Below are 14,968 nucleotides of genomic sequence, written 5' to 3' on the forward strand. Positions count from 1 at the left end.
GGGGGCGCGATCCGGGAGCCCAGGCCGCTGGGAGAGACGGAGCAGACTGCTACCGCCGGTGGCAGCGGAGGCGAGGCGCAGGGATGGGAGAGGGACCGTTTTCGTTTCGTTTCCCATAGAAGGTTTTAGGAACCACCGTCAAGCAAGCAGAACTTTAGCATTTCCAGTTTCCTCTAGTGGCCCCCGTATCTGGATCGGGTTGAATAATATATTTTATGTTTCTTTGTTATCTCAGCCTTATGTAGGTACAAGAAAAAAAAGGAATATAGTGGGAAGTACATGGTAGGGAAAATCAGGGAGAAGGGATGGGGAAATAGGTCAGTAAAAGAGAATTAGGCATGCTGATTTGTAGTGGATCTTGCAGTGGTCCAAAGAGAAGTCACTGTGGTTATCTCAGAGTTACTTCTGGCTTCCACTCCTTTGTTTCTGGCATTTGGCATCCTACCACTTATGGTAAATGCTCTTGAAGACAGTAGTAAAAATACAGATATAAAGCAACCAGAAATTTGTTTTTAGATCAATCTAGAGAGATACCAGCTTAAGATTACTTCATGATGTCTGCAAATATAACTTTCAGAGTTCTTTCCATAGTTCTTACTAGCAAATTAGACTCAAATCTAAAAATTCTTTCCTACTTTTTCCATAATGGAACAGCATGCTGAGTTGGACTAATTCTTTACCTTGATCCAGGTGCAAGTTTGTGAAGTGGCCACAGTCATAATTTATTTTTCTGCTAAAGTTCCTCTCTCTTGGAGAGACAAACCCTAGAGAAGAGCCCTTACAGCTTGTATTAGTCATTCAAGAACTCTGTCAGAACCTTAGGGGTCCTCAAAATAAACAGAAACTTTTAGGTTCTTGCAACTCCTTAATTTTACCAGTTGGGTTTGAGAGAGCAGCTTTCACATCTGTACTTTATTTAGTATTAAAAATGTGACTTGAGACAAACTGGATATATTCCTATGAGAAACAAAATTTATCTCTTCTGTTGTATATGCTAGCACTGCTAAGTAAAATGATTTAAAAAAAAAATCACAGGCTGGTATCATCACTTATTCTTGAAGTAGAAAAATGGAGCTTGTTTTTCAAATATGTATTGTGCGTTGATTGTTAGACGTAAGAATGAAAAGTGGCTTTGCAAAACTAATATCCTTCAGTGTGGGGTTATTTTCCCACTCTATGCAGTAACCGTTGTAAATGTGATTCTATCCAGTTAAATCATCTTTGCCTTGTTTAGCATTGACAGTGCAGTTAGCCACTGGAAGATCAGAAGTAACCGCTTCCATAAAGACAGCTATTCCCTGTAAGGAATTACCAGGTGATTATCTTGCTTTGAATATATTATGTAACTTATCACAACCAAGAATTTTTAAAACATCTTTGGATATTGTCATTATTTTTCTCATAGAAAAGTGGTATGAGGGCCTTGAATGCCAGCACAGATGACAGATTTAACTAATCTACTTACATTTTTTGCCATAATTCTTGCATTGCAATTGCTTGAGCGTTTTGATTTTTTTCCCCCGTCATAATCAAAGACAGCTGAGCAGTAGATACTAACACATGATCAAGATGAAGCTGAAAACAAGGAAACATCATGAGTCTCTGTGTGATTCCAGTTTCTTCAAAGCAATCACTGTGTAACCCTTGCTCTTACGTCTTTAATAGCTGAGGTCAAGATAAATGCCCTCCCCAGTAATGTGTCCTCCTCATGAGATGAAATAAAGATCTTTACTTATCAAATATACTTTTTGTAAATGTCTCTCCAAAGGAAAAAGAAAAAGTGACTTTTTTTTATTAGGCAACTGATGCTGTTTCCTAACAGTCAACTGTACTGCTGCAGACCATTCTGCTCTGATAGTTTGTCTTAGTTGTTATTTGTCTGCCTAGACTTTAAGCTCTTTGGGCAGGAATGATTCTCCTCTAGTGTGAGCTATATTCAACGATAAATAATATTAACAAAAAACAAACACAAATCCACTTCTGTCCCTGCAGAAAAAAATGCTGAGAAGTGTAAAAGGACTCGTCTACCATACTCCTAAGGTAAGTTCTGTAATGGCATGATGCTGCTTCCAATATCTCAGCTGTCCAGTGGCCTGGAATGACAATTTACAACTGTAAAAAGTGAGATTCCTCTCATCTAATGTTAGTCATCGAAAAACTAGATGCCTCCTATAAGCTAGCTGTGAAAGCTGCCTTTATGGACAAGGGAAAGGGATACAACTTGTATGTATTACTCATTCTACGATCCTCTCCACTGAGAGGAGAAAGAGTGAGCCTGGACAACTGGCTTGAACAAGACATCTGTTAGAAGACTGAAGTTAAACATTCTCAAATGTCCAGAATCCTCAAATTATACATCTTTAATGCAAGTGTTTCTCAGAAAATGGAGAATCTACTTGCTCTGCACTGCTCTCTTGGAAGAAGCCCTTTACATTGATACCGAACAGAAGAACCAGGCTTTCCCAAAGCCTGTTTCGCTGGTGTGAAGATAATCTTGCCAAAGATGACTTAGTGCTTCAGGTGGGTGTAGTAATATTAGCTCTGTCACAACAATACAGCAGCACTGTATTATTAGTAAAGCTTTCTTATTATATACAGTGTAATGAGTGAATGCTACATATCTGGAATGATTTCCTAATGGTAAAGAGTTTGAGTTTTGTTTGCTGTTGTCTTTTAAATGCTTTTTCATTAGTACATAGTGATTATGCAGCCTTTAAAGAGGAAGACTGCATAACTACTCGTTTCCAGAGGCAAGAGTCTAGTTGAGCAGTACCATGTTTATCATGGAACTCCTTATGAAATGAACAGTCCTTTCTAGAGTCAGATATGTGGATTCATGTAGAAACAGCTCCACCTTATGGCACATGGCTTTATGATGAATCTCTGTGTACCACGTGATAGCTTGCTGCCATTTCAGGGATCTGAGTTACACTACTGTCTTTCAGCAGTAAAAATACTGTTTTTTACTATAAAATCCACTCTACACTACTAGGATAAACTGTGTTAAAAGATGACATAAAAACATACAAAGCTTATATACATGTTAAGATTTAGTACACAGACCTCTACAGTCAACCAGAAAGGTGTATGTATATGGTTCTAGCATTCCATGTGAAGCCAAGAGGATCAGCAATAAGCCACTTTTTTTTTTTCTTATTTTTCTGTTCAGGATGAGGGACCAAATAGCATGTTGTTACTCTATAAAGTCAAGACATATAATGCATTAACAGTGGTTCCAGGACACTCAAAAGTATTCTTATAGCCTGTTGAAAATACAGATGCATTTACACATGAATTTTGTAAAGGAAGATGTACTAATTCATAAAATGCAAGTCTGTATCTCTCAAATCCAGGGTAACTGTAGTTTGGTGTTACTCCAGGAGCTTGTCTTGATTCTGTACCACTTGGAAAATTCCATGTCTCCATGTTCTTAGAAGCTGCTCCTACAGCCCACGGCAGGCTGAAGTCCACAAAGGAAAAGTTCCTAAACACCAGGCGGCTAGATAATGATTTTGAGAAAGGCACGTCATGCTAAGGCTCAAAGAAGTGATGTGCTAAAATGGTATCCTTCCAGGAAAAATACATAATAATTTAATGAACTCAGTTTTATTGATGAAAAATAGGAATTCTGTTTACTTGGCTGGAAGAGCAGATAACTGGACTTCACGACAAAGTCCCTTTCACACTTGCATCCTGTCTTACTGTACTGTCTTCTACTACATTCTCCTTCTTCCTACTTACTTTTTTCTACTAGGAATTGACTTTTGTACCATACAGAATCCAACTTTTGCTAATCTTGTGAGATTTTGCTTTGAAAAAAGTGGAATTGGTAACACTACTCAGACTCAGTATTGTTCTGCTAAATTTTTGAGCTGCATAAGGGATTTTTGTATAGGCACATCCTTGCTTGCTTTTCATTTGGTGTAAAACATGTGGGAGAGGGCTAGTCTGCACGAAGGATGTCAGTAGAGCAGTAAGCTTGCCTTTTCTCTTAGGTGAATAGAATTCACAGCCCTGAAGCATTCACTCAAGATTTGAGGAGGAGGGACTGGAATGTTGGAAGAAAATGGGAGGGACTAAGACACTAGGGTAGGAATTACTTAAGGCTGAGATGTTCTAGGTGAATAGGTGACAATACTTGCATCCTCTAGTTATTCACATATTAAATTAGCATCTTAGTGCCTTGCTCTAAGCAAGAAATTAAGCCACTTCTGTGGATTTAAGATTAAAAACAGCCAAATAAGCCATATTAATTGTTTGTTTGGCTTTTAGAAGGAAAAGAGCGCCGTCGAAACAAGGGAAGAGGTTGTTAAAATATGACAAAAAATGAATGTTTAGTTATCTTCATATTTACACTACTATAGTTCATTATATAGGTATATAGTGTGGAATATAAATGGGTTTAATTCCTTCCTTAAATAAACAGTGAGGCCTAAAACGCTGATTCAGGAGTCCATTCTGTATTTAATACAGAATGTAGGATAATCTGACACTAGGCTTTCTTCTAAGCCTTTGTGGCTTTCGAGTGACCCCTGAGGAGATCCCAGATGATAGCAGAATTGCATCATGCAGTGTAGAACTGAAACAGCCGTTCCTGTCTCTAAACTTTAGTTTATGACTACTCTCATCCATGAGAATAGGAATAGGAAACGGCTTGCTCTGTTTACAGTCAGAGCCAGCAACTGTTCCAGTCAGTAATACATAAGGTAGCCTTCAATTTGGCTTGTTTGGTCACAGCCTGTTTGGAGTACATGAATTGCTTATTCATTGACAAATGAATCCCCAAGCTCACCTTTGAGATGCATGCTTTAATATTTTCTTTTACCACAGCATAAAACGCTTGTCCTTTTACTGCTCACTTTCTTGCCTATTTTGGCTAAGCTTTAGAGGCATGCTTCAGCAGGCTGTCTGCGGAGAAAAAAAAATTAATCAGCTTAGTTGGCTGTTTCAGTTTCTCAGCCATGTCTGTATTATAATGAAAGAGTCTGTATGCTAGGACACAGTTAGGAAAAATCAATGCAGGGAGTGTAATTATAAATATCAAATAGTGGGCAGCACTGCAGTAATCCCTCAATAATTGAGGTGATTATGGATTACTAGACAGCTTGAATTTCCAAGGTACTAGCTACTATTCATCAATGTAGGCAGAAACATTATGGGAACTTCCCAGCAATAAGACCTTAATGGCTGTGCTTGTGCTCTTAAGCAATCTTTAATGGGATAACTCATTTAGGTACGGGGCTTGGATCTCTAGTGGTGGTAGATAACTTAAGTGAATGGAAATGGTTTAGAAGCAAGTATCTAAATGTGAAATGTGGTTATAAAGCACATGTTTTTTCATGATTAATTTACATTCTAATTGCAGAGACTTCTACTTTGCATTGCATGCTACCTTGACCCAATCATAACGTGCATGCAGTGGGTGTACAAAACTTAAACTACTATCTGAATTTTTACCTGTAATCTTTGATCGCTAAGAAGTTTGTTGTCAGTTTGCCTTTTTCTTTTTCCCCCTCTTTAGTTGGACCGTGGACATGCTCTCCACGCTACTGCCAAGGATTGGTTAAGTTCCATTGTCAGCCAGGATGTCCAAATCCTGGCAGAAGGATCAAGAGCAATTTTCCGTACCAGTGAAAATGACCCGGTGAGTTTCTGCCATGTTTGTTATTGTCAACAAATGCCTAAATTCCATCAGCCTGTCTGCGGACATGCTGGAGCCAGAAGTGCTTACTGGGATTGTGTGTATCTAGTAAACAGAAGGGAAGGGAGTACATAGACCTAATAATAGGCATCTAGATCATGATCCCCAGCCAAAAGGAAAATAGGCCACGGCTGTGCAGTGCACCTGCCCGGGTTTAAACAAGACAGGGCTGGTCCTCTGCCTGAAAGCTCCTGGGAACAAATATTGATTCTTTCTCTATAGTTGCATAGATGAACTAGACTGTGCACTGTAGAAGCTCATATGTGGCTTAGCTTGTCATCAGACACTATTAATTTCAACTCCAGAGTTATTCTTCCCTGGCTAACCTCCCTAAATTGGCTATGAAGGGGGATAAAAAACACCCCCCCCCCCCAATGACCTCAATGCAGTGCAGCTCTCCAGCATCATAATTCCAGCCTTATACTCTGTCTCAAGCACAAAATGAAGTGGAATAAATGAAAGGAATAAGCCTTTGAGGTGCTTTTCTGCTGCCTCTGTAATTGGAGTCTTTCAGTACTGATTCCTCTGGGGTATCTATGGAAACAGCAGCATGCAGATGATCTTACTCACGTGACTGGAGTGTCTCTATAGATTGCACAGAAGAGTCCAGATGGCAAGAATTGTCTCCACTGTCCTGGGTCTACAGTTTATGTTGCCAGGCAACTGGCTTTGGCATTCTGACTTCACGTGCCTGATATGTTTGGCGACAACTGCACTTGCTTATTAATTTATCAGATCAGTGTTCCTTGGACATGCTGTATTGCAGATCACATATTACAGCAGATAGTCTCCGCTGGCTCACTTCATCAGCTAACCCGATAGCTTTCTTCTGACTGCACTAGTACTTGTGCACAGGAAAGCCCCATTAAAAATGGATTAAGACGACCAGATGAAAACTAAATTTTTAATAAGACTTGGCTTTTATATACCTCTCCATTGGCAAAACTCAAGAGTGACTTAAAATGAGGATACTGACCCACTTTACAGATGTAGGAGCTGACAAGTGAAGGGATTTGCCCAAGGTTATGTAGCAGGTGAGTGGTGAAACTGAGAATAAAAATGGTCTCTGGAGTACTGCTTTTCTGTTCCAGTCCATGGATAACAGTGCCATGCATAAACACAGCTGCTGTTAGTCTGTGTCAAGCCTGTGCAGGAAAGCTCCAGGGAATGCAGCCCAGAGTTTACACATAGCTGTAGTTGGAACAGGACTTTAGGTTTCTTTAATAGTTCTCTTCTGAAGTCTATTTTCAAATAATAACTCCTTATAGCAGAGAAGCTATTAACTTATCTAATCAGTAGTTTTTAATTTTCCTGTTGCTAAGATTTACTCACTAGTAAATATCAGATTGGTAACTCAAGTAGCTTATATAACAGTTTGCTGAGGTTACCAGATGGTTTCTTCCTATAAATAATTTGGCAAACCTGTGTGTATCTGGAATCTTGCAGCTGTACCAAGGTAAATCATAAAGTCCAGGAGGCACTGATCTGTGAATGCCTTTCCTCAGTGAGGTATGGTATAGGTGTGTAGCTGCCATGGGCTTTTCAGAGTGGAAGTCAAGCTGGCAGAAATAATCACTGCTTCTGTTTTTAATTGTAAATGAAACTATTTCAGGGATCACTACTATGCAAAATAAAACGAGGACATGATTATATTCCAATGCCATCTGAACCAAAATGGAAGTAAGAGATTGACATGCACTAGAATATAAAGGAGTTTGACTTAAAACCTGTGGAAAAGCCAACAGTGCAGAACAGCACACGATACAGGATGTTACATTCTGTAGAAGCATAGCAACTGAAAGGCTTTTGTATTCCAAGGGAAAAATTGGTGGCACAAAAACTGCTAAAAGTCACATAGGAAGTAGTGAAGACTAGTCTATATGAATATTGTTCTAACTACAAAAGACTAACACACAAACTGACAATTAGACCAAGGTTATGCAAGTGCTTTGCAACTACTACATGGTAGGAAAACAGAATAATGGGGCAGGGGGAGGAGGCAGAATTTGATTGTCCCCAGTTGAGGAAATATAACAAGGCATGAAACAAATACTAAATTTGCAGCTACCAACAATGACTGCTTTCATGGATCAAGTAGTCAGAGAACCTAGAGTAGTCACTAGCAATAAATGCAGAATAATGCATGTCAGCTAGAGAAATAATACTAACTATTATGTCACAATAACTTATGCCCCAGAAAACAGATCGTGAGTTCTCAAGCAACCAACATTTGCTAAAAATGCAAATGGCATGTTAGGGATTACTAGGAGAACAGCAGAGAACAAACCAGAAAACAATTTTGCCACAATTTATATTAATACTTTCTGAAAACTGCAGATAATTCTGGTCATCCTATTCCTAGAAATACACAGACAAACGTGTAAAGGTATAAAGTAGCACGATAGGCATAAAGCAGTTTATGTAAACTATGTATAAGGAGAGACTAAATAGACATTCTTCAGTGCGCATGGGGAAAATGACACACACATTACAAGTGGTGTTAAGAGGATGTAATCACCAGTTCTCACAAACATTCCTTATTCAAGCAGGAGATATCCAATTAAATTATCACGTAGCAGACTTAAAACAAAGAAAGCACATTTTAATCCAGCAGATAACTCAGGTGGGGATCACATTACTATACAACATTGTGGAGACCAAAAGTGTAAGTGGACTAGAAAAGGATTAGATAAATTCATGAAGGATAGGGCCACCAGTGCCCATAAAAGACAATGGTTCATGCTCAAGCAGTTCCTTTATTGTTCGTTATTGCCAGGTAAGCGATGCTTTCTTTAGACTCTTCCTAAACGTCTGGTAACAGCCTCTGAGAGTATCAGTTTCCATTTTGATTTAATATGTTAGTTCATCTGACTCCCAGTAAGTAGATACTCACTCTGACTGGGTGTTTCCTCTCTGTCCCATTCTCACAGATCTTCTGTATTCAGAGAAAAGGTATCTGACAGAATTTGCATTTTACCTTCCCAGGCCAACCATGCAGAATACCATGAGGGTCGCCATTATAGTATTCCGCTTCAGGAGGTGAAAGCTGTGTTTCCACATGGACTTCCCAGTCCCTTCCAGCAGCAGGTACTTTGTGTGAAAGCAGTTCTGTAGGGGTGGACTGGTATGTGGGAAGAACTGGATCAATCAGGGAACTATGATACTTTCCTGTTGGAAACAGAGAGAGCCACATGATGATTCTTCAGTTGAAAGGCTAAAAGAATGTGATTATTCCTGGTCCTTAGCAATATTTACTACATCATAAAGTCATGGGTCAATCTGACCAAAATAGTGGCAGAAGGAGGAGAGCATTCCACCTCAGGCAACATGCCATCAAATATTTTCATCTTTAACTTATGAGCACATAACGAATTAACAGAAATATTTTCCATGGTTACATTTCTGTATGAAACAGGATGGCTCATGAAGTAAGCTTTTATAAGCAACACAAATCTTGCTTCTTGGTTTCTGCTGTGAGACAAACCACACTTTGATTGGATCAGGCTTCATAAGCAGTTAACAGACAGCCTGCTTCAGTTTAGGAATAGATTTCTTATCTGTGAATCATGGTTATGGCAGAACTTCTTGCTAAATTTAACTTGTGAATTACAGTGAGTTTCTACCTCAAGTTGAAGGCCGCATTTGGCAGCTGCAAGGGTAGAAGATTGTACAGCAGGAAAAAGATAAAGTGGAAGGACGACACGTGGTTTCTTTAGCATTTTAGGTGCTTGGCTGTTTGACGGCAGGCTTGACAAAGAATTACAAGTACAACTATTTATCCAAGGCTTGGGAGTGCTGAGAAAGGCAGACTTATTTACACACATGCACACAATTTATATATATAATATATATATAAAATATATATTTGAATGTAGTTGATTATTTTTCGGCTTGAAATTAGAAAAGAACCTTAGTGTAGATTGCTGTATTTCTAGCAAAATTACTTGTTTACAAGTTTGTTCTATTCTCATCTGGCAGATTATGAGAGACTGGAGTGCAGACTGGTTAGAACTACTGTATTAGTTTGACAGGGGACTTTAAAAGGGGCTTTATAATATATTAGAAATAATAGTAGGTTACTTACTTGGAAAGTGGTTCTTAATAGAGTAGAGCAGAAGGGAAAAATTTATGATGGGAAAACTAGATGGACTAAGGCACAAAGCAGAAATTCCCTCTGCTGGAGCCATCCAGAAAAAGGCCATTCATAGCACCGGTCAGAGACAGAATCATGCTAGAAACAGCTTTTGTGTGCTGGCCCAGGGCTTCTTGTTCATATTCTGTTCCTTTTCTCAGATTAGGACCTTCAACGAAGCTTGCCTGATGGTGCGAAAACCAGCTCTGGAACTCTTCGCTTACCTGAAAAGCTCCAGCTTTGCCCACCCAGCAATCAGATATGTTATCTGTATCTTTTATCACTTACTTGACTGTAGAATGCAAGTTAAATACAAGCAGCTGAGTTTACAAAGATGAACATGATGCTGAACCTATGCTGAGCATTGTGGCTTAGTCTTCCAGGGGGCAGTTCTACTGTGCGTGTCTCTCAGCAGCCAAGCTAGTGTCGGAAGCTCCTGAAGCTGTATGCTTCTATTTTAAGCCAGATTTGCGATCTGGGTTATGGCACAGTTCCACAAACAGTAGCATCAGCACAACTGAGGGAATGGGGATTAACAGCTCTGATGCAGTTGAATGTGGGAGAAGGCATCCTCAGGCTGCTGATTTAAAAAACAAACAAACAAACAAAAAAAAACACATGATGGAATGCCATTTGTGTTTTTACCACGTTTGTATTTCCTTTATGCTCTTGTGAAAGAATGGCAGTCAAGTAATGCTGCCGTCTGCGGTGTTTTTTTGGAGACTTTCCTTGACAGTCTGTGTTGAAGATGGTGAGAAAGGAACAGGGAAAACTATGACTCTGTGTCATGTGGTTCACTACTGTGCAAGGCAAGGCTGGCTGGTGCTGCACATCCCAGATGGTAAGAACACTGATGCTATCTGTGTAACTACAACAAATACACATGCCTATAACTAATCCAGAAGATGCTGCTTCAAGAGAAAGATGTAGGGTAGACCACAGCAAATTTTCTTTGTTTTTCCATAATGGAGAATGCTTATGAAGCACAAAACCCCCCAAATAAAGTAGAACATAACTATGATTATTTTCTTCTGCACTCACATGCTGGTAGTCAGTCTTTTGTTCTGCCATTAACTAGTACAGCAGGAAACTTGCTATGTGTGGGTCTGTGTGACCTCCTGCGTGAGCATTTGTTTTGCAGTTGTGTTCTCAAGGGAGAGTCTTGCCCATTAAGGATGGCAGACTTTACTTACCAATATAGCAGAAAAAGAATACACCTGAAAAGACCTCTCCCCCCCGCCATCCAACTCATAAAATTACTTTTACTAAACAAAGTGATTGTTTTCTTTTACTTACAGCTCATCTTTGGGTGAAAAACTGCAGGGAACTTATGCAGTCATCCTATAACAAAGAACGGCTCGATCAGCCTTTGCAAGCATCCTTCTGGCTCAAGAACTTCAAAACCGCAAATGAGCGCTTCTTAAAAGAGGTTTGTAGAGCCCGTTCAAGCTGTCTGGGTTAGTAACTAAGAAGAACCCGTAAGATCATTTTTCAGGAACTGCATGTGGATGTGGTTCCTGTTGCCAGGCATCTCTATATGAATTCTAGATTTGCTCATTTTTAAGAAATGCTTCATGTTGTATTAATGCATGCACTCATACTGCACACAAACTCTACACTTTACTGTAATGCACTTTTTGTAGAAAATGAAATACTTTAGATACATCCCCCCCCCCCCCCGGGGGGGCTTATTGGCGAGGAATAGTGTGCCAAGATTCTGCACTAGTCTTTATCACTGGAAAAGAATAGGGAATCTTGCCATCCAAGTTTGCCAAGCTGCCTATGCGCTAATTAGTTCCTGATTTAATCATAGTTCTCTTACCCTCTCTTACCGCAGATAAAAACACAACAAAAATATGTGTGGGGCAAACGAGAAAGTACTGAGGAGGGCAGACCATTGGGTGAAGTGGTGGAGCAGGTAAGAAATAGCAAGTGCTCCTGGCTTTGTCTTATTAGATGATTCAGTCATTGCAAATGAAGAATATTGCTTCTAAAGTTCTTACAAATATAGTCCTAGGAAATGGAAGGCATTTCCCTATCAAGAAGGTAGCTACAAAAAACTACCTGATTGAAGATGACCACGTGATCTGTAAAGGGAGTTGCACAGAGAACGTGGGTAGAAGCAAAAATTAGAACCTGAAAGCTCCTACCTCTTGATGCTCTGTACATTAGATCAGGTTGCTCCTTTGAGAGGAAAGGATGGACTCTTGACAATCTTATCTTCATTCCCCCTACAAAGGGCAGACAGTCCCCCAAGATTCCTGTAGTAGCATATCAACAATGACAACACTGAGTTATATGTCTTCTTCTACTTAAAGGGTTTAGCTCGAGTGAGAAACGCCAGCGATGCTGTAGGGGTGGTGCTGAAAGAGATAAAGCAGCAATGTCATCTTGGTTCATTTAGACTTCTGGTGGCAGTGGATGGAGTCAACGCACTCTGGGGAAAGACTACATTAAAGAAGGAAGACAAAAGCCCTGTAAGAAATTATCTGCTCTGATGATGTTTCTGCATACCTAATGGAAGGGGGAGTGTTTTGTTTTGAGTTTTTTGAGTGTTTCAAGGATGAAAGTGTTTGAAAGACTCAGAGTTTGGAGAGTTCTGTAAAATTCATATTGTGCTTTATACAATTTTTACTGAAGAAAATTCTCTCAAAGGGAAAAAGTAGATACACATCTTGTTATGCTAGGAAATATTTAAGTATTTCACTGTATAATATTACTGTGGCTAAATGTGTTAAGCAAAGGCAAAGTACCTAAATGATGCATAGAAAAGATATTTTCAATGTAATTTAAAGTGGAGGAAGAGGGTCATATATATCTCAGGTGGAAACTGATGGCAAGAGAGTCATACCAAACCATTTTCATCAGGTTTCTCCGGAGGAACTGACGCTTGTGTACAATCTGAGGAAGATGGTGATGAATGATTGGGTGAGTTCCAGTCTGTACCTTCAGGTGACTCATTTTCAGCATTTAGAGCTAAATGCTGATATCAAAGCAGTGCAGTCCTACTAAGTGTGTCACTGGATATTCACACACCTGAGAGGTATTTCTCATTTAAAGGAGAGAAAGTGTAAAGCTGCAAGCCTAATATTACACTGTTTTCTTCAACTAAGAAGAGTATGAAGATAAATGCAGCTGTTCTGGGGCTGGGATCTTGTCTGTGTTTCTGACATCAGCTGACAGCAGATGCATATGGAAGAGTCTAAGAACAGGCTGAATATATAATGATGCTTTTCTTGCATATTCTCCCAAACTCCAGTTTATGACTTGGACTTCCTGAGCTAGAGGCAAAGTCCTTAGCAACATTTTGTTTTATGAGTTTTTTTGAACTAATGAGAACTTTCAGTTTCTATACACTGTTGAACTCTACCACAGGAGCTTAATTCCTTCTGCTTATTTTTCAGTCCCTCACATGCAATGTCTCTTGCAGGTGTAGCCTTCAGATTAAAAAGTATATAGAAAAAGTCATTTTTAAAGTATTTTAGATGCTTCAATTGAAAGCCATTTATAGGCAAGAATGACACATTTAATGCCAGCATTGGAAACACCAACTGTTTTTCCTGTGCTGAATTTACACACTTGGAGTACTCAGCGCTGAAATACTTACAAGCATTATATTGATAGTCCCTGATACAGAATTTGAGAGTGCTATCTCCGGCGGAGGAGGAAGCTGTTACTAATAGCCAGTGCTCCTCCTTTCTTTTTCTTCATGACTCAGAGCAGGCAATTCTAAAAGCAGTGATTTTTACATCATTCCAGAAACTGCCTGGGGAAACTGGAACTGAAGTAACTCTAAGATGAAGGAAAAGAATGCCTCATATGTTCAGAATCCTTAACTGTTTCACTAATAATATGTTTGCAGCTAAAATTCTTTCTAATCCATTTGTTTTAGAATGGAGGTGCTATTGTGACAACCCTTAGCCAAACAGGCTCTCTCTTCAAACCGAGTTCTGCATATTTGCCCCATGAGTTACTAGGAAAGGTGAGTTGTGTCCTCTTCTCTTCCCCCTCCCCACTGGGGAACAGAAATAAAAATCCTAGTTTGTGAATTGCATTCCCAGCAGATGGTTTTTAGTTTTCTCAGTTTTTTTATCACTCAGTTTTCTTGACCCCCCTACATCCCCCAAGCTTCTCATCATCCCTTCCCAGGCCCCTGCAGCATGGCCTCAGAGGCAATTTGCTGTCGTACATGAACAAATACAGGTGGACCAGCTGGGGAGCAAGCCACAACCCTGCTCATTTTGTTGGTGTAGCTCTTCCCTACCCCAGTTTTCCTGTTTTGTATCTCCATGCTTGCAGATTTTGCTTTAATCCCCCTTGGAGTCATATACATTCTTACCCTCCTTTCAATTAATTTTGCTTGGGCTTGCTCACAGCTGAGCAGTGCCTCTCCCCACACAACTCCAGCAGTCAGGAAAACACAATCACCCCGTGCTGCTGGTCATTGCCCAGCCGTTCTCCCACACGTCTGACAGCTTCTCTTTCCTTTCCAGGAAGGTTTTGATGCTTTGGACCCTTTCATTCCTATCCGAGTTTCAAACTATAGCCCGCAGGAGTTTGAGAGCTGTTACCACTACTACCTCGATCGCAAGTGGCTTCAGCACGAGAAAGGTCGGTTCTTTAACCAAGCCCGTCGCGGAACAGCTACGAAGAGCGGTCGGAAGGGGGGTGGGGGGGATCCTTGGGGCAGGCCCCGAGGGGAGCCCCGGGGTCGGGGGCCGGGGCCCGCCCACCCGGGGCCGGCCCCCACGCACCGTCTCTCTTGCAGCGCGCACGGCGGAGGGCCGGGACGAGCTGCGGTTCCTCAGCGGCGCCAACCCGCGGCAGCTGCAGCGCCTCGCGGGGCCCCTGTAACGCAATAAAGGCCTGGAGTGGGGCTTCGTGTCCGTCTCTTGGGGGTGACGCCACGCTACGCGACCTGCGCCTGCTGACGAGCTTCCGGTTTTGTAGGCAATGGGGCGGGGGAAGGTGGGGGCGCATGCCCTCCGGGTGCCGTCGCGGCGGCGGCACAGGGGCGCATGCGCGCTGGGTGCTGGCGCGGTGGTGGCCCAGGGGCGCATGCGCACTGGGTGCCGGCGCAGCGGCGGTGGCGGCATGGCGCGGGCGGCGGTGACGCTGCAGCTGGGGCACTACGC

General features: G+C 41.0%; 1 protein-coding gene and 2 long non-coding RNA genes across 18 annotated transcripts in view; 1 reads left to right on the plus strand and 2 right to left on the minus strand.

The window, feature by feature from the left end:
• Positions 1-865: 865 nt before the first annotated feature.
• Positions 866-5,614, minus strand: LOC112978232. The gene is made up of 4 exons (XR_003257794.1): positions 5,458-5,614; positions 3,064-4,908; positions 1,466-1,575; positions 866-1,298 (listed from the first exon to the last, which is right to left on the minus strand). It is a non-coding gene; the product is annotated as an uncharacterized LOC112978232 (long non-coding RNA).
• Positions 1,234-14,709, plus strand: DAP3 (death associated protein 3). Of its 2 annotated transcripts, XM_026091518.1 has the most exons (14): positions 1,234-1,315; positions 1,993-2,040; positions 2,371-2,520; positions 5,522-5,644; positions 8,687-8,788; positions 9,995-10,103; positions 10,582-10,674; positions 11,132-11,262; positions 11,671-11,751; positions 12,152-12,310; positions 12,702-12,761; positions 13,726-13,815; positions 14,327-14,444; positions 14,602-14,709. In XM_026091518.1, exons 2-14 carry the CDS (start codon positions 1,999-2,001, stop codon positions 14,685-14,687), a joined length of 1,344 nt encoding a protein of 447 aa, XP_025947303.1. In that variant the 5' UTR covers positions 1,234-1,315; positions 1,993-1,998; the 3' UTR covers positions 14,688-14,709. The 2 variants fall into 2 exon arrangements, with proteins under 2 accessions (XP_025947303.1, XP_025947304.1); XM_026091519.1 differs by lacking the exon at positions 2,371-2,520.
• LOC112978230 overlaps positions 7,993-14,968 on the minus strand; it is a 10,015-nt gene continuing 3,039 nt past the window's right edge. The window contains exons 1-4 of one of the 15 annotated variants that reach the window (XR_003257780.1): positions 14,588-14,692; positions 11,984-12,196; positions 11,130-11,298; positions 7,993-10,413 (exon numbers count right to left, since the gene is read on the minus strand). This is a non-coding gene — a long non-coding RNA (uncharacterized LOC112978230). Of the gene's footprint in view, positions 10,414-11,129; positions 11,299-11,983; positions 12,246-12,684; positions 12,773-14,172; positions 14,321-14,413; positions 14,493-14,587; positions 14,693-14,968 lie in introns of those variants that run through there. The other 14 variants (XR_003257781.1, XR_003257791.1, XR_003257790.1 and 11 more) reach the window with 14 other exon arrangements.

The sequence above is a fragment of the Apteryx rowi genome, unplaced genomic scaffold (assembly GCF_003343035.1).
Source record: "Apteryx rowi isolate R43461 unplaced genomic scaffold, aptRow1 scaffold_908, whole genome shotgun sequence".
Lineage (NCBI taxonomy): Eukaryota > Metazoa > Chordata > Aves > Apterygiformes > Apterygidae > Apteryx > Apteryx rowi.